Source organism: Staurois parvus, unplaced genomic scaffold (genome assembly GCF_062004578.1).
Source record: "Staurois parvus isolate SC_StPar_1 unplaced genomic scaffold, SC_StPar_1.0 ptg000311l, whole genome shotgun sequence".
Lineage (NCBI taxonomy): Eukaryota > Metazoa > Chordata > Amphibia > Anura > Ranidae > Staurois > Staurois parvus.
Window position 1 is genome coordinate 1,495,344 of NW_028318107.1, and position 22,864 is coordinate 1,518,207.

At 44.3% G+C, this 22,864-nt stretch overlaps 1 protein-coding gene across 1 annotated transcript in view; it reads right to left on the minus strand.

The window, feature by feature from the left end:
- Nucleotides 1-22,864, minus strand: part of LOC149457629 (uromodulin-like) — a 46,537-nt gene that overhangs the window by 22,240 nt on the left and 1,433 nt on the right. Inside the window, exons 3-7 of the mRNA XM_089683485.1 lie at nucleotides 11,315-11,492; nucleotides 10,202-10,405; nucleotides 7,661-7,675; nucleotides 582-1,418; nucleotides 319-432 (exon numbers count right to left, since the gene is read on the minus strand). Of these exons, the coding sequence (XP_089539611.1) occupies nucleotides 319-432; nucleotides 582-1,418; nucleotides 7,661-7,675; nucleotides 10,202-10,405; nucleotides 11,315-11,492 (1,348 nt within the window). The remainder of the gene's footprint in view (nucleotides 1-318; nucleotides 433-581; nucleotides 1,419-7,660; nucleotides 7,676-10,201; nucleotides 10,406-11,314; nucleotides 11,493-22,864) is intronic.

The window sequence follows — 22,864 nt, forward strand, 5'->3', positions numbered from 1 at the left end:
CAATAAAAATTGCTCAACAAACATTTACAAAGATGTCTGTCAGTTCCAGAAGCAAAAGCAGTGGCTTAACGTCGGCACATAGTTCTGTCCCAATGTGTTCCGTGTGAAGGAACATCCTCAGGGGATTTCCACATAGTACCTTAGAATGCCTGGGGTGATCCCTACTGTGGAGGGAGATTGTGTTTTGTCTACTTTGGAAGAGTGAAGTCCTCATCTCTGTATATGTGTGATTGGCTGCATGGATAACTGCAGCTTAATATCTGGTGAGCTCCTTTCTTTCTTTCCTTTAAATAGAAATCCTCATGTTTTATAACCTACCTTCTAGATTTCCTTGTTGTATTCCATCTTTACAGTAACAGCCAGGAACTCCGCCCACAATTCTACATTCCTCATCCGGAGCGCAGTCCACCCCTGAGCAGCTATATTTGGATTCTAGAAATGAAGGAACACAAAGAATGTTTTATAAACTGAAGAAAAGACAGCACATAAGTATCATACATACACATACTGTATATATAGATAGATATATTGTTTTACACATGAAGACAACACACTGAATGATGCTTTGTGTCAGTACTTACCTGTACAATAGGCAAAGTTGCAGCTTGGTGTACTCTGTAGCTTATACACATAAAATCCTCCCGGACACATTTTCACAGAAATATTGAAAGGTTCTGTACAGCATCCATCATACGCGTTGGAACAAGCTACACGATTAACAACGCCGTCACTGCTTGTAGGGTGGGAGCCGTTCATCCAAATGGGGACAACAGTACCACAGCTAAATTGTGGTATGCAGTGCTCAGGGATTTGCTGGTCATATTCTCCTTTAAACCGATACCAGCCAGACAGGCCATTGTCACAATTATACCAATACCACCAATAATACCAGTAATTACTATAATCATATGTATTAGAAGTACTGCGCCAGGGGTCATTAAGTTCGGTGTAGCTGGAGCAAGGGTCAATACAGTAATATGATCCACTGTACTTAACACAGTCTTCATTAGATCGACATGGTGATCCTTGTTGGCATTCATTGACTTCACAGTGTCTTCCATCTCCATAATATCCATAGGAACAAGCACAGGTGTAAGATCCATAATAATAATTTGTACATATAGCTACTGGATCACAGTCATTCAGAGATCTGTCCGCACACTCATCAATATCAACACAGCCAACTCCTTCTTTATATTCAAATCCAGAGTAACAGTTACAGGTGTAAGATCCGACAGTGTTCACACAGGAACTGCTACCATAATAATAACAATTGTTGGTGTAATAATCCAGACATTCATCTATATCATTACAAGATGTTCCGTCTCCAGCAAATCCCTCTTTACATGTGCACTCCCCGTATCCTCCAAATTCTGAACAAGTGGCATTTGGGTGGCAATCAGAATCAGAACAAGTTCCTAGAAAAGTGAAAAAAAGTGTTTTCTTGGGTAGGTGGGTTTAAACAAAATAAAAAATAAAACAAATAAACAAAAAAATATATGTAATGGTATATATACACAATCCTACATCCACTGTTGAAACAGAGAAAGGCAAAAAACCCTCAAAAAAGCATGAATCAATTTGCTCCTGCAGGGGAAAAATGCCTTTGTCATCCGCCAATAGGAAATCAGACATACCCTGGATCAAATTTACCCATAAATATGTTAAATGCTAAAATGTTAAAATCAAAAACATGTAATGAACTCAACAGCCAATGTGTTTCTAGGGCCTCAGCCCACCCCCATCATCAGGACTTGAGAGAATGGCTTTTGGAGGACTTGAGCATGAAATAGGATCAGGATTATTATTATACAGTATTTATAAAGCACCAATAGTTCGCTCAGCGCTGTACATTATAAAGGGGGACAGAACAATACCAATACAATGCAAAACATGAGGGGATTGAGGGCCCTGCTGCTTGGAACTTACAATCTAGGAGGGAGGGGATGGTGGTACAGGAGGAGATAGCTGTGGGGGATGCAGTGGTAGGAAGAGTGGAGGAGGTTGGCAAGTTAGCAGGGGGTGGGGTAGGCTTCCCTGAAGAGATGGGTTTTCAGGGTGCGCCTAAAAGAGAGGAGAGTAGGTGATAATCTGATGGGTTGGGGCAGGGAGTTCCAGAGGATGGGTGACACCCTGGAGAAGTCCTGGAGGCGGGCATGGGAGGAGGAGACCTGGGAACTAGAGAGAAGGAGGTCTTGTGAGGAGCGGAGTGTGTGTGTTGGGCGGTACTTGGATATTAGGTTGGTGATGTAGTTCGGGGCAGTATGGTGGACGACTTTGTACGTCAGTGTTAGGATTTTGAATTTGATCCGTTGCGCAATCGGAAGCCAGTGGAGGGATTGGCAGAGGGGGGTGGAGGACACTGAGTGGAGGCCAGTGGAGGGATTGGCAGAGGGGGGTGGAGGCCAGTGGAGGGATTGGCAGAGGGGGGTGGCGGAGACGGAGCGGTTGGAAAGGTGAATGAGTCTGGCAGCCGTATTCAGGATGGGCTGAAGCGGGGATAGCCAGCGGCGAAGCAGGCCAGTGAGGAGGGCGTTGCAGTAGTCGAGTCGTGATATGATGAGGGAGTGGATGAGCTGTTTAGTGGTTTCTGGGGTTAGGAACGTGCGGATTTTGACGATGTTGCGGAGGTGGAGTCTGCATGTTGCGGAGGTGGAGTCTGCATGTTGCAAAGGTGGAGTCTGCACAAGTTTGTTAAAGATTGGACTTGGGGCTGGAAGGATAGGTTGGAGTCCAGAATGACACCAAGTACTCTGGCCTACAGGGCGGGTTTGATGGTGGCGTTGTTGTTCAGTTTAAGGAAGTGGAGCGACATCCAGTCAGATATGTCGCTCAGTAGGTGTGTGATTCGGGTGGAGACCGAGGGGGTGAGGTGGGGGTTGAGAGATAGATTTGTGTGTCGTCGGCATATAGGTGGTAGTTGAAGCCGTGAGAGTGTATGAGTTGGCCAAGGGAGGAGGTGTTGATGGAGAAGAGAAGGGGCCTGAGGACAGAGCCTTGAGGGACCCCAACAGAGAGGGGGAGTGAGGGGGAGGTGGTAGCATTATAGGTAATACTGAAAGAGCGTTGTGACAGGTAGGATGAGAGCCAGGAGAGAGCAGAATCTCTGAGGCCCAGGGAGTGTAGTTTTTTTTTGAGGAGGGGGTGGTGGACTGTGTCGAAGGCCGCAGAGAGGTCAAGGAGTAGGAGCACTGAATAGTGGCCATTAGCTTTGGCGGTTAGCAGGTCGTTGTAGAGTTTGAGTAAGGCAGTTTCGGTGGAGTGTAGGGGATGGAAGCCGGACTGTAGGAGATCGAGGAGGTTGTTGTCATTGAGGTGAGAGCTTAGGCGGGTGTAGACGAGGCGCTCGAGGAGTTTAGATGTAAATGGGAGCAGGGAGATGGGTCTGAGGTTGTTCGGGTCATTGAGGTCCAGGGAGGGCTTTTTAAGTATGGGGGTGATGTGTACATGTTTCAGAGGGGAGGGGAAAGTGCCAGAGGAGAGGGAGAGATTAAATATGTGGGTGAGGGAGTGTAGGATGGAGGGGGAGGGAGGTCGTAGGAGTTGTGAGGGGATAGGGTTGAGGGGGTAGGTGGTGAGGCGGGCATCAGAGAGGATCTTGGAGACTTCCTCGATAGTAGTAAGGTCAAAGGTGTGAGGTGTTGGGAGGGCTTCAGTATGAGGAATGTATGATGGGGTGGAAGTGGAGGTCAGAGCAGTGGTGGGGCCGTGGGAGATAGGTGACGAGGGGGTAGCTGAGTGAGGGGGAACGGGGTTGGAGGGAGTTTGAGCAGCGACGAAGTCCCTGCGGGTTATGTCGAGGGGGAGGGAGGATGAGGGGGTAGCTGTGTGAGTGGGAACGGGTTGAGAGGGAGTGTGAGTTGCGGCAATGTCCTTGCGAATTGTGTCAATCTTGTTTTTGAAGTGATTGGCAATATCAAGGGCGGTGAGTGAGGTGCTGGGTGGAGGCGGGGGTGGCGAGAGTAGAGAGTTGAAGCTGGAGAAGAGTCGGCGAGGATTGGAGGAGAGGGCCTTGATGAGGGTCAGGAAGTAGGCTTGTTTGGCTGCGTGGAGGGAGGAGGTGTAGGTGTGGAAGGCAGATTTGTAGCGGGTGAAGGCTTGTTGGGATTTGGTTTTGCGCCATAGTCGCTCCAGGGCACGACTTTGTCGTTTGAGGGTTTTGGTGTGATCAGTCTGCCAGGGCTGGAGCGGTCGGGGTCTGATGTTGCGTGTGGTTAAAGGAACTAGTGAGTCAAGGGCTGTTGACAGCGCGTTGTTGTAGGCGGTCATAGCCAAGTCGGGGCAGGACAGGGGGAGGATGCTGTCGTGGAGTTGATCAGCTGCAGAGTGGAGGGGGGCAGGGTTAAGGTTGCAAAGGTTACGGCTGGTAGTAGTGTTACATTTGGAGGGGTAGGCGTTGGAGGACAAGGAGATAGAGAAGGTAATTAGGTTGTGGTCAGAGAGAGGGAAGGGGGTGTTAGTGAGGTTGTGGGGAGCACAGCGGTTGGAGAAGACAAGATCTAGGATATTACCGTCGGAGTGGGTGGTGGATTGTATGCACTGTGCAAGTGCAAAGGAGGAGGTTAAGCGGAGGAGATGGGATGTGTCCGGGTTGTCGAGGTTGACAGGGATGTTGAAATCCCCAAGGATGACGGTGGGTAGCTCAGAGGAGAGGAAGAAGGGTAGCCAGGAGGAAAAGTCATCCAGGAAGCGGGGTATGGATCCAGGAGGCCGGTATATCACAGCAATCTTCAGGGGGGTTGGGGAGAATAGTCAGACGCAATGGGTCTCGAAGGAGGAGAAGGATAGGGAGGGGGGGTTTGGGAGGACTCGGAAGGTGATCTGCGGTGACAGGAGCAGACCAACCCCACCACCTTTACGACCGTGGGCCTGGGTGAGTGGGTCCAGGTGAGACCTCCATAGGAGAGTGCAGCAGGGGAGGTAGAGTCAGTGGGCTGGATCCAGGTTTCTGTGATCGCTAGGAGGTTGAGGGAGCGGGAAACAAATAGGTCATGGATGGCGGTAAGCTTGTTGCACACCGATCGGGCGTTCAGGAATGCACATGAAAATGGGGGGGGATTTAAGGGAGCAGGGGGACAGATACTAAGTTGCGGGGGTTACGGCAGGACGTGGAGGGTGTTGTGTGGGTGAGGGAGGTGGTGGAGGGCCAGGATTCGGAGAGATGTCCCCCCCCGCGGTTAGGAGGAGGAGAAGGGTGAGAAAGGTGGCATGGGAGCGGGATGTGCAGGAGCGTGAGAAACTACTAGTGGAGGTATTCGGGTCAGTGGGAGAGTGGAGTAGGTGGTGGGTGCCGTAGAGGGGTGAAGGAAGCAGTGAGGTCACAATATACAATTGTTTGGGAAGAGCAGAGGGATATAGTGAATGGATTTTGGGAACGGAGGAGAGGAAAATGAGAAGGAGGAGCGGAAGAGGCATTTTGGGAGGTGCCCGGGAGGGCGGATAGGAGTGGTGGGAGGCTTAGTTATCGATAGTCCAGCGGGCAGAGGCGTATCTTGTCGATATGTCTTCTGGTGGCTGGAGTTTAGGACAGAAGGGGGAGGGGATCAGGTTTGGATGGACGGTTTCCAGGGGCGCTTGAGTGGTGAAAGTCTGGGGTGCAGAGGAGTCTCTCGTTGTGGTGGCTTTCAACAAAGGTTCAAGTCTTTAGGTCAAGTTGAACCGGGGGTTGGTATGAGTGGAGGTGCTGAAGGCCCAGCGTCTGGAGGTGGAGTGGGCTAGGTGTTGGTAGGCGCAGTAGGGCCCGGCGTCAGTGGGTGTTGTGGGCCAGTGCATGTGGATGCTGCGGGCCAGCGACTGAGGGTGCTAAGAGGCCCGGCGTCAGTGGGTGCAGGAGGCTGCGCAGCAGGCTCGCCTCCGCCGGATTGGACGGGGCTCGGGGCTGTGCGGTGACAGGGGAACAGCTGTGTGATACACAGTGGGGAGCAGGGAAGCAGATCTGGTAGTGGTGGATTGCCCTCTTGGTGCCGGTGGGGGTGGTTGCTGCTTCTCTTCTCACTGTGGCAGCTGTAGGTAGGGGAGGCGGGGGTGGTAGCTCCCCTTCTCACTGGTGCGGACGGTGGCGTCCTGGTTCGGGCGTTGGGCAGTAGCGAGGCTTAGAGGCAGCAGTAGGCCGCAGGGGACAGGGCGCCCAGTACTCCTCCTGGCCAATGGCAGGACCTCGGGAGCGGCTGACGAGGGTACCGAAGGGGGCGGTGGCCCCTCAGGAGCGAAGATATCCCCAGAGGTTAAGAGAAGAAGAAGGGTGAAGAAAGTAACATGGGAGACACGAGTGCACATGCCTTCCAGTCCTGGTGTTTGGGTCAGCAGGAGGAGATGAGAGCAGTAGTAGGGAGATGATAGCAATGAGGGGCAGATGTACAAGTTTTGGGGTGGAGCAGAGGGGTAAAGAAATGAGATTTGGGAACAGAGGATAGTAATATGGAAAGGAGAAGAGGGGACACATTATAAAGGTACACGGAGTGGGACTCAGGCATGTAAGAGAGGTTTCCCAGGGTGTTTGCTTGCAGTCTGTCCAGCGTGCAGTAGAGTTTCTTGCTGTTGTTGTATCTTCCTGCTGCTTAAGTTCTCCTGCTTTAGTTCAACTGCTGTGTTTAACTGCTTCTTCTATGCACTCCTTCAATGCAGCACTCAATCAAAAGCAGCACCCCCATCAAAGACTGTGCCCCCCATCAGTGATCTCCCCTCATGAGCTGATCTAAATTTATAGGGAGATGCTCAAATGAACATTCAACTCCACCCCAATTAGAAGCTGATAAGGGTCACATGAATATTGTGTTCCAAATATATTGATCTCCTTGCTACATTCATCAGCTGCTGAAAGTGCTGAAGGAGACTCAAGACTTTCAGTATACAATTATCCTGATCCAATTTCCATCTCGAATTCGTCAAAACCCATTTTCCTAAGCCCTGATGAAGGGGAGTGGGCTGAATCCCCACAACTCAATGAGATCATTAAATGCTTTGGAATAAACCCTCCATTTGGATTTTAAACCTTAGAAATAACCATAATAACTTCAAATTGGTTTTGCTGTCTCTCACATTGATGTATGATTTGATATCGTAAGCATAACACTTGGACTATCAAACCTGATGTGTTCTTGCACCTTTGTTCCTTTCAGTTTTATATGTAATAGTTCTTGTTTTTTCACCAATGATTGTTACTTTTACAAAACAAATAAATACTAGTTGAAATAAAAAACAAATAGTACTAGGACAGAATGAACTTGGCCACTGACTACTTGTCTGTTTTATGTGAAACCTGTCTCACCTCCAGTGGTAAACTTGTCTCAGACTTAGTAACCTACAGAATTCATCAACCTTTTGGATTTTTCTGCAAGGGTCACAAATACAGATACAGACTGTTGCACAGACTTTGCTAACTGACACAATGCCTGATTTGTATTGATATTTATCACTAACTTGCTTAAAAGTGTCCTTGAATAAATTTCTCTTTTGGGTGTACATGAAACATCCAAACCTGAAAAAGTATCACTTGTAGGAAACAAAGGTAAATGCAGAAGTTTTGCCTTGTATACCTCTGGGGTGATGACCATGTTGAATGGCATCTATAGACAGATGATCTCTACACATAACAGAAAGATAATAGAACTGGAATGTTTACATATAAGGAAATCACAAAATTATTGTATGTTGGGCTTACCTGATTTGTCCAACCCTACAAAAATGTAAAAAAAATAAGAACATTAGATTTTGTTTTTTGGCATGCATCTCTTGGAAATAGCAAATCATCAGATAAAGTGGTATTTTGTGACATCAATAATTATAAAGTAATAACTTACACTTTACCAACAAAATATTGCTCACATTCCACTCTACATGATGCTGAACTATGTGCTGTTAGCATTGCATTCATTCAGGAAGGATTACTTTAAAAACCTATATTCAGAGATTGACATATTAATCCACGAGGATTCCCTTTCATAGGATAGAAAATAATATGTAGGTAAGTTACAGTGGAATTTGAGGACTTTGAACATTACCAACAGTGGAAAAACTATAGCCATAGCAGCCTGAGCAGGTGCTAAGGGGCTTTGGGGTTAGAAGGGGCCTCATTAGCGAGGCTGTTGAGGTAAATTAAAATGTGAAGTTTACAGTCTAGAAGAGCTCACAGAAGAAATCATTAGGATCCTTAGTCACAGATCCTTCTTGTTTTAACTATTTTGTTTAGCCGTCTTAGCAATGTAGACACAGACAGTACATGGGATTGTGGTTGCCATCACAGCACTTTCTTGGTGATCACATGGCTCTGGGTATAAATAAAGTTACAGCTACCTTAGAGTCAAATTTAGGGTCACTTTTGGGGATAATGTTTTGGTCTGTTATAACCTTTTTGGCAGAAGAACAGGTCCAGGATAGTTAAAAGAAGCTTCTGTAACTCTCAGGAGCCATTGCACCCTTAAAAACTAATAAGTAATTGTAGTTCTATTTTTTTAACCCCTTAGCACCGGCACCTCTAGGCCCTTTAGGAGGTCTCAGACACTGAGAGGTGGAGGCAGGAATTTCGGTTATGTGACCCCTGTGATTGGCTGTCATAGTGGTCACACGATCATAAAGCTCCCAATCAGAAGTAGTGATCCTGACCTTTCTGTTACCTGCATTGCTTACATTTGGTACACATAAATGCGACCTCTCGGTGTTAAGAGGCCATATATATGCAAACTGCTGGCATAAGGGATTAATAACAAAATGTCTCTGTTCAATGGCTTTGCACAGATCAGTTTCAATTCTCCTCTTCTTAAGTCCCCCGCTGGAGCTCCTGGTTTCTTCCTGTTCAGTTCCCCCATAGTCAGCCACTTGCTATCGGTGCATTTGTGCAGGCTCTCTTCCGAGCCGTGCTCTGTGTGTCCTTTCATACATAAAGTGAAGCTGAGCTCTACTGCCCACCTTCTCCTCACAGGATGTAACTGAAATCAGCCAATAGCTCCCTCTGATGACTCTGTCCATTGAGGAGGGAGCAAGAGGAGAGAGTCGCTGCCCTTTTGTAGTGGTTCAGGTAAGTATGGCCTGGGGGGGAGCTGCATATAGAAGGGTTTTTTTTAACCTAATGCAGTGATTGTACCAACCAGAACCACTTTAATGTCTCTTTTTTATGTGCCTACAATACATTTAGAAAACAAATGTCAACATTTTCACTTATTGCAAATTAATAATTCCACATCTTGCTACTTACTAAATATAGCCTCCAAAGGTACTGGATAAACACACTTTATAGAGAGTTGTATAATACTTGATTATAGAGAAAAGCAATACAAAATTGGTAGGACACCCTTCCTCACCTTGTCAAAATTGTTTGTGAAATTCCTGCAGTTCTGCATAATGAGATAGTGGGTCCAAAAAAATTGGGATGAGTACAAAAAAAAAAAAAAACAGGAACTCCTATCAACCCTGGGAGTCTCATATACATTAACAAAGTATTCCAATGGGTTTGGGGGAGGGGAGCTTTGGTGGTCTCAGACAACAGTCAGAATCAGTGTAGGTGTAAGACACAACCTTTTACTCCGAAAAATATTACCAAGGACACTTAGATATCACTAGGTGAGTGGGATAGGCAGGTGTCAGGAGCCTTGGGATGGATAGATAACAACTGCAGTAGGCATAGATGCATACATAGTGTGAGGCATCAGTTCCACAAATTGTACCAGATGACAATTAGCAATCCAGTAGACTACAACAGTCCAAACTGACTGCCAGTAGCCAAAGGTGCAGAATGACAAGATGCAAGTGCCTTTTAGAGTTTAGAACTGCAAAAAACTGCTCATTTTTATAAAACAAGTTAAAAAAGAAACATTAACATTGGCCCGTGCTGCCCTCATTGTAGTCACCTACTTTAAATGGCTGTTTTTCTATCCTCTATTCTATCCCGCCACAACAATATCTCCATACACCCCCTTCTCCCTCCACCACAATGGGGAGAGATGGACTCTGGGAGGGGCTTCCTTTCATACTAGAATGGAAAGAACATTTTGCAGCATCACAGCAAAAATATTGGCTCAATGGAGGTCACATGGCTCCTAGAAGACATTTGGGAATCTGAACTGCCAAAAAACACACCAAAATATGGATTCATATTTACCTGAATTTAACAATATTCAAATTTTAGGAATGACTCTACTAGACAAGTCATAGGAGGGGAACTGCCAGAGTCAGAATTATTCATATACACTGAGATGATAGAACTTACCAGTAAATCCCAATATTTGAACAGAAAGTGAAAATCTTCCCTGAGCGTTCAGAGTCCAGGATCCTGCAGCCGGACTTTTTACCAAATGGGCATTTATAAAACCAAGATCATAGTAGTAATAATAGTAGTAGTAGTAATAGTAAGAGTAGTAATAATTGTAATAGTAATTATAATTTGGATTTTTTTCAAATGTAAATGTGTTTCCTGAAATAATAAAAGATATATAAATAGATACAACTTAAATACATTTATACATTGAAAGCAAGTCTAATAAATGCATTTTGTTATCAAACATTTGTAAGTGTAATATTCAAACAACATTAACGGTGTGTTTCAACCTGTTCATATGATCAATAGATACTGATGTTCCTGAAGAACCGATTTAGAAACATCCTTTTATTTAATGAGCACGTCTGCTGAACAAAATTTAGTTATATTTTTGGGGCCTCATCCCCTTCACCATTGTTCACTGGATCTGATTTCAGCCTAGCACAATGCGGGTATCTCTTGAAAACCCTGATGAGCATTGAGTGTGACCCCAACACTCTGTATGGAGACAGTCTCTACACATTCTCCACATGTGCTAAATAAGGTTTTTTTGACCCTAGGATGGGCATTCTGCAACCTTATGACATCCAAATCTATCTCTCTATTCCTCGCCACACTCCTTCAGTCTCCTCTCGCATTACTAACTTACGGATGTCACACCACTTAATCTCTCCCCCACCTCTAGTTGTCTATTAACTATCAGTCCCATCCCTTACGCCAGGGTACTAGGTGTAATCCTAGACTCTGACTGTCCTTTTGGCTAAAATCCAATCGCTGTTAAAATCGCTGTTAAAAGCAACAAACGCCATTAGGATGAACTGGATTTAGGGTCACTAATGCATTAACTCTACTCCCATCTCAGGTTCTGGTGATCCAAGAAGAAAAGAATTCCCTTATACTAAGTTTGGGTTGGACTTTTTAAACAATATGAAACCCGATGACTCCCAGGACACTTTGTCTGAATTTTGGCAGTAAGGATTGACTATAATTTTTTTGTAGAAATGGTGGACATCAGTTAAATGATGCAATATATACATTCAGACATTCTTACAGACATGAACGTACCATTCGGATCAGTGAAACTAAGAGTGAATGTTTCTTTTCCTATGATCATTAAATGTGTTAAGGAAGTTGTAACATCAAACGTGTCAGTATATTTCTTAGTGACATTTTTGTTGACGTTCAGGATGTGCACAGATGAATTTAGAGGTTTAGACAACAATAATTCCAATGAGCGAAACAACTGTCAAAAATAAGAGAGAAAGAAAACATATTATTTAAAAAAACACAAAAAACGTACCAAGGAATACATTTATGGACAAAAACCCTTTGCTACAGTTGAAACCTCCATTTATTTCCCATATACACCCAGATTTGGAAGTCTACCTTTGTGCATCAAGGGCTAATGATACCATTGAGCTATGATAATTGGTGATTTGTCGTACAAGAATTTGTCCAATGGTCATTATTGAAATGGCTCTTGGTTAGGCCCAGCCTTATTGGTCCATATACTGACCTGGGAACCACCAAAGAGTCCTGGGTTGGGCGTCCCCACAATCTGGATGTTGTGTGACATGGACAATCTCTAAATCACACAATGCAGCACTATGAGACTCCCACAGAACTTTGAGGGACTGAGATCATATAGATAAGAACATACACTATATTGGGTCGCCTGCCTTTCCAAGAACATGAACTTTAATGTCATCCCAGTCTTAGTCCGTAGGGTTCAATATTGAGTTGGCCCCGCCCTTTGTAGCTATAACAGCTTCATCTCTTCTGGAAAGGCCATCAACAAGGTTTAGGAGGGTGTCTATGGGAATGTTTGACCATTCTTTCAGAAGTGCATTTGTGAGCTCAGGCACTGATGTTGGACAAGAAGGTCTGGCTCGCAGTCTCAGCTCAAATTCATTCTAAAGGTGTTCTATCGGGTTGAGGTCAGGACACACTGGTACGCAGTCATGTTGGAACAGGAAGGGGTCATGCCCAAAGTCTTCCCACAAAGTTGGGAGCATGAAATTTTCCAAAATCTCTTGCTATGCTGGCACCTTAAGAGTTCCCTTCACTGGAACTAAAAGGGACCAAGCCCAACAGCTGAAAAACAACCCCACACCATAATCCCCCTCCAACAAAAATTACACTTGGCACAATGCAGTCAGGTAAGTACCATTCTCCTGTCAACCACCAAACCCAGACACATCCATCAGATTGCCAGACAGAGAAGTGTGATTGGTCACTCCAGAGAGCATGTCTCCACTGCTCTAGAGTCCAGTGGCGGCGTGCTTTACAACATGACATCTGACGCTTTGCATTGCACTCGGTGATGGAAGGCTTGGATGCAGCTGCTCGGCCATGGAAACCCATTCCATGAAGCTCTCTACGCACTGTTGTTGTGCTAATCTGAAGGCCACACCAAGTTTGGAGGTCTTTAGCTATTGACTCTGCAGACAGTTGGCGACTTCTGCACACTGTGCGCTTCAGCATGCGCTGACCCCGCCCTGTCATGTGACGTGGCCTACCACTCGGTGGCTGAGTGGCTGTTGTTCCCAGTTGCTTCCACTTTGTTATAATCCCACTAACAGTTGAGCGTGGAATATTTAGTAGTAAGGCAATGTCACGGATGGACTTAATGCAGCCTATCTCGGGACCACACTTTAATTCACTGAGCTCCTGAGAGCAACCCATTATTTCACCAATGTCTGTAGAAGCCGTCTGCATGCCTAGGGGCTTGATTGTATACACCTGTGTCCATGGAGGGGATTGGAACACCTGAATCACATGATATGGAGGGGATTGGAACACCTGAATCACATGATTTGGAGGGCTGGCCCAATACTTTAGGGAATATAGTGTATCAGTTCTCCAGCCTTGTCTCTTATTGTTTGAGAGAAAAACATCAGGGTCACTCCCTCTAAATGCCGGCTTCTGTAAGATCTGTTGAATTTATTATATGGCCGGTGTTACATTTGTTGGCACCTTTTACTTTGTAAAATTCAGTGTTTTGAAAATCAAAATAAATACAGATTTTCAGGGGTCCCCTCATGCAGGGCTATTGTCTTCTATTGCACATTTATCAGAATTCCAGTCAGTATTTTCATCTACAATTCCTCATATTTAGGTCATTGTTTCTCTCCATAACCAGATGCAGACACCGGCCCTTTTACTTCTATTTCCCACAACTCTCTGGGTTCCTGGACATGCCCAATAATAATACGTTTCTCTGATGCTCTCCATTGCCAGCTCAGAGAGGCCACACATGATGAGGCAGTAGTGGCTAAGCAAGTGATCTGCAGCCGGGTAAAAGGCCCTCAGAATGGGTGTGAGGGTGTCAGGGGAGAAGTCTCATAGCTCACAGCTTCTTTAGAAAACTCAGCTATCATGGGCAGCCCTTCCCCCATTGCTACCAATGCACTCAAGTTCCAGTGGGGTGGCCCTTTGTTACTGATCTATGCAGCCACATATTACCTTGATTGAGCCGCAGAGACATTTCTGTGAAGAATCCATGTTTGTGTAGCTTTTTTAACCACTTCTTGACTGCAGTATAGCTGAATTATGGCTACAGCATGGTCGTCTAGTTCTGGGAGGGCGCCATCATATGACATCCTCACAGAACACACCTCCCCCCCCGCACACATCCAGCGGTGCAAACCCAGTGCTCTCTGGACACAGCTGATTATGTGACATGGTGAAGGACCAATTACAGCAGCCTTTTACTATGTGATCAGCTGTGTCCAATCAAAGCTGATCACCATGTAAATGCACTTGCAGATTATTGGCAGTTCTTTCCTTACACTGTTACAGCGTGAGGAAAGTACTGCCGATACCCAGCAACTGTAAAAGGTTTAATCTACACTGATAATCAGGGCACTGGTTATTAGTGCAACCCCAAAAGTTTCCATCAGCACCCAGCAGTGCTGCCAATCTGTGCCTGTCAGTGCTGCCAATCTGTGCCTGTCAGTGCTGCCAGTCATTGCTGCCAGTCAATGTCACCTATTGGTGCCATCAGTCAGTGCCACCAGTCAGTGCAGCCTATCAGTGCACTCCAGTGCTGCCTATTAGTGCCCATCAGTGCCACCTATTAGTGTCCATCTTTGCCACATATCAGTGCAATCAGTGCCACATATCAGTGCAGCCTCATCAGCACCTTCTCAACAATGCCCACCAGTGCTGCCTCATCAGTGCAGCCTATCAGTGCCCATAAGTGCTACCTATCAGTGCCTCCTCCTCAGTGCCCATCAGTGCTGCCTATCAGTGCCTATCAGTACCTATCAGTGAAGGAGGAATATTACCTGTTAGCAAAATGTTATAATAAAAAATAAGAAAAACCAACATTTGGTCTTTTTTCACTTGTTTAGCAAAAAATAATACACCCAGCGGTGATTAAATACCACCAAAAAGAACACTCTATAGTATTTGTGTGAAAAATAATAAAAATATCATATGTGTACAGCGTTGCATGACCGCAGAATTGTCAATCAAGGTTTGACAGTGCTGAAAGCTGAAAATTGGCCTGGACAGGAAGGGGGTGATAGTGCCCGGGAGGCAGGGAGGGGGTGACAGTACCCGGGAGGCAGGAAGGGGGTGACAGTGCCTGGGAGACAGGAAGGGGGTGACAGTACCCGGGAGGCAGGAAGGGGGTGACAGTGCCCGGGAGGCAGGAAGGGGGTGACAGTGCCCGGGAGGCAGGAAGGGGGTGACAGTGCCCGGGAGGCAGGAAGGGGGTGACAGTACCCGGGAGGCAGGAAGGGGGTGACTGTGCCCGGGAGGCAGGAAGGGGGTGACTGTGCCCGGTAGGCATACGGTTAATATGTTTTGTATTAGTCTGAATTGTATTCATGCGTTTTGCATCCTGAACCTGGTTTGCATTATTGTTTCCAACTTGGGATGAGCTTCTGGTTCAGTCTAAACTCCGATTCACACTGAATTCTGGCTGTTCGGAAGGTTCAGCAAACAGCTGAGTGAAATGAATGTTGGGCCATGTTGAACCTCCGGATGCAGAGAAAAGCAGTACATTTAGTAATACCTCTGCACAACCAGTGATGTATCTCCACCTGGTCCATTCATCTGTCAGCTTGGGATTCCCGGCTGACATCATGTGAACAAAGGGGAGGGGATAGAGTGAAAAAACTGTGGTGAGTCCCCCTCCCAAAATTCATACCAGGCCTGGCAGGGTTTTTAAGGGGGAATACAGTATAAGTAAAATAAAAACAAAAAGAGAGGATCATCCCCGCAGTCTGATCCAGACCCTTTGATAGATGAAGGGAATCCCGTGCCACATTTTTGCAAATAAAGTAGTCAGAAGCAGTCATTTAGGGGCAATTTAATGGCTTTTTTTTGTAAATGTCAATTTTTCTATAGAAGGTTGTATACATAATACATAAATATCACCTCACAGGCAGGCTAAGGACACCCACCAGGCATGATATTTAGAGGAATTTTGCATTTTTAATGTTATCCCTAAGGCAACATTAAAATTGCTGCTATCCACAAGATTCAATTTTGTAGAATCCCTTTTTACTTTGGTACATGTTCCAAAAGGCCATGACCCCCCCCCCCCCCCCGACACACACACACACACACATACACACATGCAATTTTATTAGGCATTTCTTGCCTACTAGTTTGAAAACGACCAGTATTGTTGACTCCTATTGGCTTCAGTTGTGTTTGGATCCGGCACTTAACCTTTGATTAAATTTGCAAGCTTACCCCTTTACACCTATTTTACAAGTTACAATTACTCCGTGTCTGGTCACTCAGGTGATTGCCTGTTCTGTGAAAGAACCTCAGACATGAAATATGAACAAAGCATATCCCTCTATAGTGTGTACTTGTCTCAATTAGGAGCACCAAGTGTCATTTCTGTCTGCTGCTTTGTTCCTCTGCTATCAGAAAACTTCTGACAAGTTTTCCTAACAACAGGAGAAAAATGATGACGGGGAGGGAGCTCTGGCAGATTGACACCCTCAGCTCTGTTCCTGTGTTCTGTGTGGAGGGGTGTGTGTCTCTTCTCACCAATCAGCTCTCAGAGCTTTCCTCACTGAGCTCTGCAGTGTGTGATTTCAGCTCTCCACCCCCTGTTTTCTGAACTCTCAGACAATCTGTAAAATTCAGCACTTTGAACCGATACAGAGAAGAGTAGACTGCAGATAATCAGGTCCAAAGTATGTAGTAGAATTTATTTAATTTCTGTGTATCACATGAGGCCAGTCACTTCACTGGGTATATGGGAGGGTTTACAACCACTTTAAAATGCCTGTTGGTAAATTACACAGTGACTAGTTTCACTGTCCTCTAATACAAAATAAAATACATGCTGTTGTGGTATATGTGGTATGTACACTATTGGCAAAGAAAGGACACATTTCCTAGCAATGGACCCAGACTTGTCAGCATAGTGTCAATGAGAGCAAACAATAGCCTGAGCTTTGTGCGTATTTCACCAATGACATTCATAGTACTACACTAGGATCCAGAGATTGTAGTGAGAAACGCTTTCCTGAGGGGGTTATACCAGGCTGACCATGAACGGGTGGGCGGAGCCTGACTATGGCGTCGGAGGAGAGCTCGATGTAGGAGCTCTCGCACGAGTCTCCTCTGTCCGACCCCCCCCTCAACCCCAAATCCCCTTTGATGTGGGGAACCCCAGCGGACTGAGTCTTACCTCTGCCAGGCGGGCACCCTTGGAAGAGCGGTGGCCCGCGGGAAGGGGAATCCGGGAGGTGGAGAGCAGTGAGTGAGCAGCCCTGCGGTGACAGCGTGCCTGGTTGCCGGGAGATGAGGAGGCGCAGCCTGAACACGTGGTCGGCCGCGGTGCATCCCTGGGAGGCGAGGAAGCTGGCCGGCGTCCGACAGAGAGAGGGAGAGACGCTGACCTGCTTGCCGGCCAGCTACCCCAGAGTCCTGCTGAGGTGCTGCGGAGGAAAGAAGGACAGTGTGGCCCGAGGAAAGAGAGAGCGGAGGAAGGCCTCGGGGGGTCCCCCTGAGAGGGGATGGAGAAGAGCTGACCTGCCAGATGGATTGAAAGAAGGAGCCTGGAGCCGTCTCACAAGAAGAGAAGTACAAGGAGGGTGAGTGAGTCTGGCTGTGGCTTCATATATAAATCCTGTATTGAATTTGTGGGGAATGCAGAGAGTGAGAGAAAAGGGGGGACCCCCAGAGAATACAAATAAGGAGAAGAAGAATGGTGAAGGAGAAAGTTAAAGGAAAGGCAGGGACTTGTATATTAATAATTGTCTCTTCCTAATCACAAGTTTTTAGAGGAAAATAAAAGACATAGAAGAAATGAAAAATAAAAGTGTAAAAGGAAGTGGGCCTAAAGGGAACCAAACTGGCACAATTAAAAAATACACGTCCCAGGGAAACGTGACCCCAGAAAGGCCCCAGAGTAGGAATGGAAAAGGAGAAATAGACCTTAGTCTGCAAAATAGTCCTAGACAGTTATTGGATCTGGATATCAGCAGTCAACAAATATCAGAAAATATAGAGTTGGAAAAAGATCTACAAATACCAAACAAAAAAGAGATGGCAGAAATGTTTAAAGAATTGGAGAGAACAATAAAACAAGAAATGGTAAATATTCGGAATGATTTGGGACAGCTACTGATAAGAGTGGAAGAAACGGAGCAGAAAGTTAAAAATCAGATCCAAGTTATTTCCGAATTAGAAAAGAAGATAATTATATATGGAGAAAGTTCAGGAAAAACTGTTGTATAAGGCGGAGATACAAGAGAACAGAGAAAGAAGGAGAAACATCAGGATAAGAGGGGTTCCAGAAAGCCCAAAAGGAGAAATATTGTATGAGGTGGTTTGCAAAATATTAAACTCTATAATGGAAAACTCTGATATAGAAAGGACTAAAACAGAAGGAATTTCTAGAAAAGGGAAACTCCATGGGAATCTTGGGAAGGAAAGGCCGAGAGATATACTGGTTAAATTTTATGAACTTCAGGATAAAGAAAGAATCTGGAGGAAAATTAAGGGAAAACCAGTAATTAAGTATGGAGAAATGGATATCCAGATATATGCGGATTTATCACTGGAGAGTTTGCGGAGGAGGAGAGCTCTGAGGCCTTTGTTAGAACAGATGAAAAAACAGAATGTGCAATACAGATGGGGGATACTGGAGTGCCTAATAGGATGGAAGAATGGAATTACAGCTTATTTGAGGTTCCCAGAGGATTTGAGAATTTTTTGTGATAGACTCAAATTGCAAAGAACAGAAATCATTGGTTGGGAAGAAGAACTTGGGGAAATCAGATTTAAAAGAAAAGAGGACTGGCAGTTTGTGGGGGGAGGGAGGTAGTAGGAGGAGGAGTTGGGAAAGGGAGAGGGCCCTTTTTTTCCCCTCTCCTCTCTCTTTCCTTTTCCTCTTCTTCCCTCACCCTCCCGGCCTATTTCCTTTACCAAAATGTGTATGTAGAATGGGGGTCAACGGGGGGTCTGGATAGAGGGGAAGTCGTCCATGGGAGGAGTGTAGCCCTACGGATTAAATCAAAGGTGGACCTTATCTCCACAAATGATGGTTAGGCAAATTGAAGGCCTAAAAAGAGGGGAGAGGGAAGGGAGGGGTGGTGAGGGGGAGGAGGGAGGGGAGAGATGGGGTAGAAGGGGGGGGCAAGAGAGGGATTGAGGGGAGCGCTGGGAGAGGGGGGGAGGGACAAGGTTAGGAAAAAGAGTAGTGGGATAATAACACTCTACAGGAATAAGAAAGAGGAAGTGAAGGAGGAAGAAGGAGTTAAGAGGAGTAGAGTAAGATGGAAGAAATTCAAGTTATAACCTATAACGTAAAGGGGTTATCTTGTCCAGGGAAGAGATTTAGGTTATTTAAAGAACTACAATACAGAACATCTTCGGTGGTATTTTTGCAAGAAACACACTTAGAAATGGAGTCAAAGGTTAGATTGAAGACTAGACATTTCCCAACATGGTATTATGTGGACTCACCAATCAAAAGAGCAAAAGGGGTTGCTATAGGTTTTGCAAAGAATATAAGGTTTGAGGTGGAGGAGAGAATAACGGATCCGGAGGGAAGGTTTTTATTTTTGAGAGGAAAAGTACAGGGAATTGAGTGTACAATGGCCAACATATATTGTCCAAATAAGAAGCCAGAGATATTTTTAAGAGAAGTGTTGAGGAGACTGATGGACTTTAAAAGGGGGTGTATGATAATAGATGGAGACTTTAATATCTGTATGGACCCGCGGATGGATACTACTTCCTGTGTGAGGAGGGAGGAGAGCAGGTCCTTAAGACTATTAAAGAAACTGATGCATGAGTGTCAATTGGTGGATATATGGAGAATTAGGAATATGAAGGATAGGGATTATACTTTTTTTTCACATGTACATGAGACTTACTCTACACTGGATTACATATTAATAGAACATCGATTTATGGAGTTGGTGGTAGAAGTAAAGATTGAAGGGAGTACTCTGTCAGATCATGCCCCTGTTGCAATGAAGTTAAGATGGAGTAGAGAGGAGAGAAAGGGTTATGTTTGGCGGATGAATGAGGCACTCCTCATGGATGAAGAGATTGGTCAAAGAATCGAGAAGGAAATTAAATGGTTGTTTGAAAAGAATGAAACAGAGGATGTGTCGGTTGCAACAGTATGGGAAGCCCACAAAGCCTACATTGGAGGTCTACTCATAGCAATAGGGGCAAAAAAGAAAAAAGAAAGGAGAGAAAAGATTAATAGATTGTTAAATGAAATATATGATCTTGAACAGGCTCATAAAAGAGAAAGATCTAAGGAGATAATGCAAAAAATAATAAAGAAGAAAGGAGAACTAGAGAATGTAATGGAGGAGGAAAAAAGAAGAGTCCTTAACAAAATAATAAGTGAAAGGTATAAATGGGGAGACATGCCGGGAAAGTATTTAATGAGAACTTTGAGAAAGAAGAAAAATAGGAACTATATAGAGAAAATAAGAAAACCCAAGGGGGAATTTGTACACTCAACTAAGGACATTACTAGAATATTTAAAGATTATTATAATGAGTTATACAATATCACACCTCAAGATAAATTAAATAAAATGGAAACAGTAAATAGAGAAAAAAGAAGGACATATCTAGAGGAGGCAGGCCTACCGAAATTAAGTAAAATACAATTGAACTCTCTAGAAGTTGAAATTACTTTAGAGGAAATAAAAATAGCGTTAAAAAGCATGGCAGGGGGGGAAAGTCCAGGCCCGGATGGGTATACGGTTAAATATTATAAAAATATAAAGAGCTTTTAATACCCAAGTTGAAGATGTATATGAACGCTCTGGGAAATGGGATGGAGATGAGGGGAGAATCCTTACAGGCTAATATAGTTTTAATCCAGAAGGAAGATAAAGACCCCTCGCAATGTGCGAGTTATAGACCAATAGCGCTGTTGAATGTAGACACTAAACTATATGCAAAGGTTTTGGCAAATAGATTGAAAGATCTGATGCCAGAGTGGATACATGGAGATCAGGTGGGGTTTGTCCCAGGGAGAGAGGGTAGAGATAACGGTTTGAGATCACTGTTGCTCATACAGGAAGGTAAAAAAAGGAAAACTCCAATGATACTGATGGCGATTGATGCTGAGAAAGCATTTGATAGAGTGAGTTGGGGTTTTATGATGGACACCTTGGAAGTGTTAGGGATGGGAGAAAGAATGAGAAAGTGGATTGGAGAGTTATATAGGAGGGCTAATGCCGCCAAAATGGTAAGTGGAGGAAGATCGGAGCACTTCAAGATGTCAAATGGTACAAGACAGGGATGTCCATTATCCCCACTGTTATATGTTTTATCATTGGAGCCTTTATTGTCCACGATTAGGAAGAACATAGATATAAAAGGAATAAGGATAGGTGACAGAGAACATAAGGTAGCGGCTTATGCGGATGATTTGATGTTTTATGTTGGGAATCCAAGAACGTCACTTCCAAATTTAATGAAAATATTGAAAGAATATGGGGAACTATCAAATTTAAAAATTAACCCGACAAAGACCGAAATCTTAAATATAAACCTTAAAAATTGTGAAAAAGAAAAAATATAAGATGAATTCCCTTTTGTTTGGAGAGATAAAGAATTAAAATACCTGGGAATAAAACTATCAGCCTCAATTAAGAACCTCTATAAAGCTAACTATATTTCATTATTAAATGAGATTAAGGAGGAGTTAAAGAGAGTGGGAACTGGAAACCCATCGTGGATAGGTCGCATAAACCTGATAAAGATGATAATTGTGCCCAAAGTATTATATAAATTTCAAATGATTCCAATCAAACTTCCAGAGGCATATTTTAAAGAACTTAAAAAAATGATAACGAAATACATATGGAGAAATAAAAAGCCTAGAATTCGCTATGAAATGCTGATTAGAAGTAAAGAAAGGGGGATTGGGGGTACCAGACCTTAAGAGATATTATAAAGCGGTGATTATTGCGAGAATTTTTGATTGGACTCACAATCCTGAGAGAAGCTGGGTCAAAATTGAAAATGCACTGAGTGAAACAAATTTGGGTAGGATTGTTTGGGTACCTGCACAATATAGGGGATTAGAGGACAGCACAAGCACGTATACTTTTAATGTTTTAAGAGAGTGGGAATTGTTACACAGACAAAAGGGATGGGTTTTTAATTCACAATTAATCCCACTAAGGAACACAAAATATGTTATCCCTGGAAAGGAAAGCATCGCAGGGAAATGGATTATAAAATAAGAGGCGCAAGTGAGAGACATAATGGTAGGGGAGGAATTTAGATCATATAAGGAGATGGAGGGAAAAAAGGGAGAAGTTTTCAATAAGATGGATAGACTACGATATTTTCAATTGAAACACTTTTTTGAGAGTCTCCCAAAGCCTATAAGAACTAGAAAAGAGTGGAATCCATTTGAGAGAATATTGGAGACACGGGGAAATGGGAGACACGGAATTGCAAAAATACACAAGATATTTATGGAATTAGACACCGACACAAAACTAATACACATAGAGAAATGGGAAAGAGACATGGGAAGAGAAATAGAGGAGGAGGAGCAGAGGAAGATGCTTAGATTAATTCACGAAAATATTAGTATGAGGGAAGTTGAAATAAATTATAAGTGTTTGATGAGATGGCACATTACACCTAATGTAGAGCACAAACTAAATGGGGAAATTTCACGGTTATGTTGGAGAGGATGTGGAGAGGTGGGCTTGTGGTATCATATATGGTGGGAGTGTTCAGAAATACAGGTGTTTTGGCGGAAAATAGTTTATTTAATAAGGAAAATCACTAAAATTAACATAAGATTAGACCCAGAATTATGCCTTCTCCATATCTCAGAACTCCCAGTGAAATTATATAAGAGCTCGGGGATATGGCATTATTTGACCGCAGCAAAGAGCTTGATACCTAGGGTTTGGAAAAAAACTAAGATGCCAAATGAAGAGGATTGGATGGGCAGAATGAACCAGATCTGTGGGACAGAAAAATTGTATTACATGCACATAGATAAGATGGAGCTGTATAATATAAAATGGAAAGGATGGGAAGAGTATAGAGAAAAAGTGAAAGATATGAAGATATAATACCCCTGGAATTTGATTTAGAAATAATAGAAATGTATGGTGTAAAGGAGAACGGAGA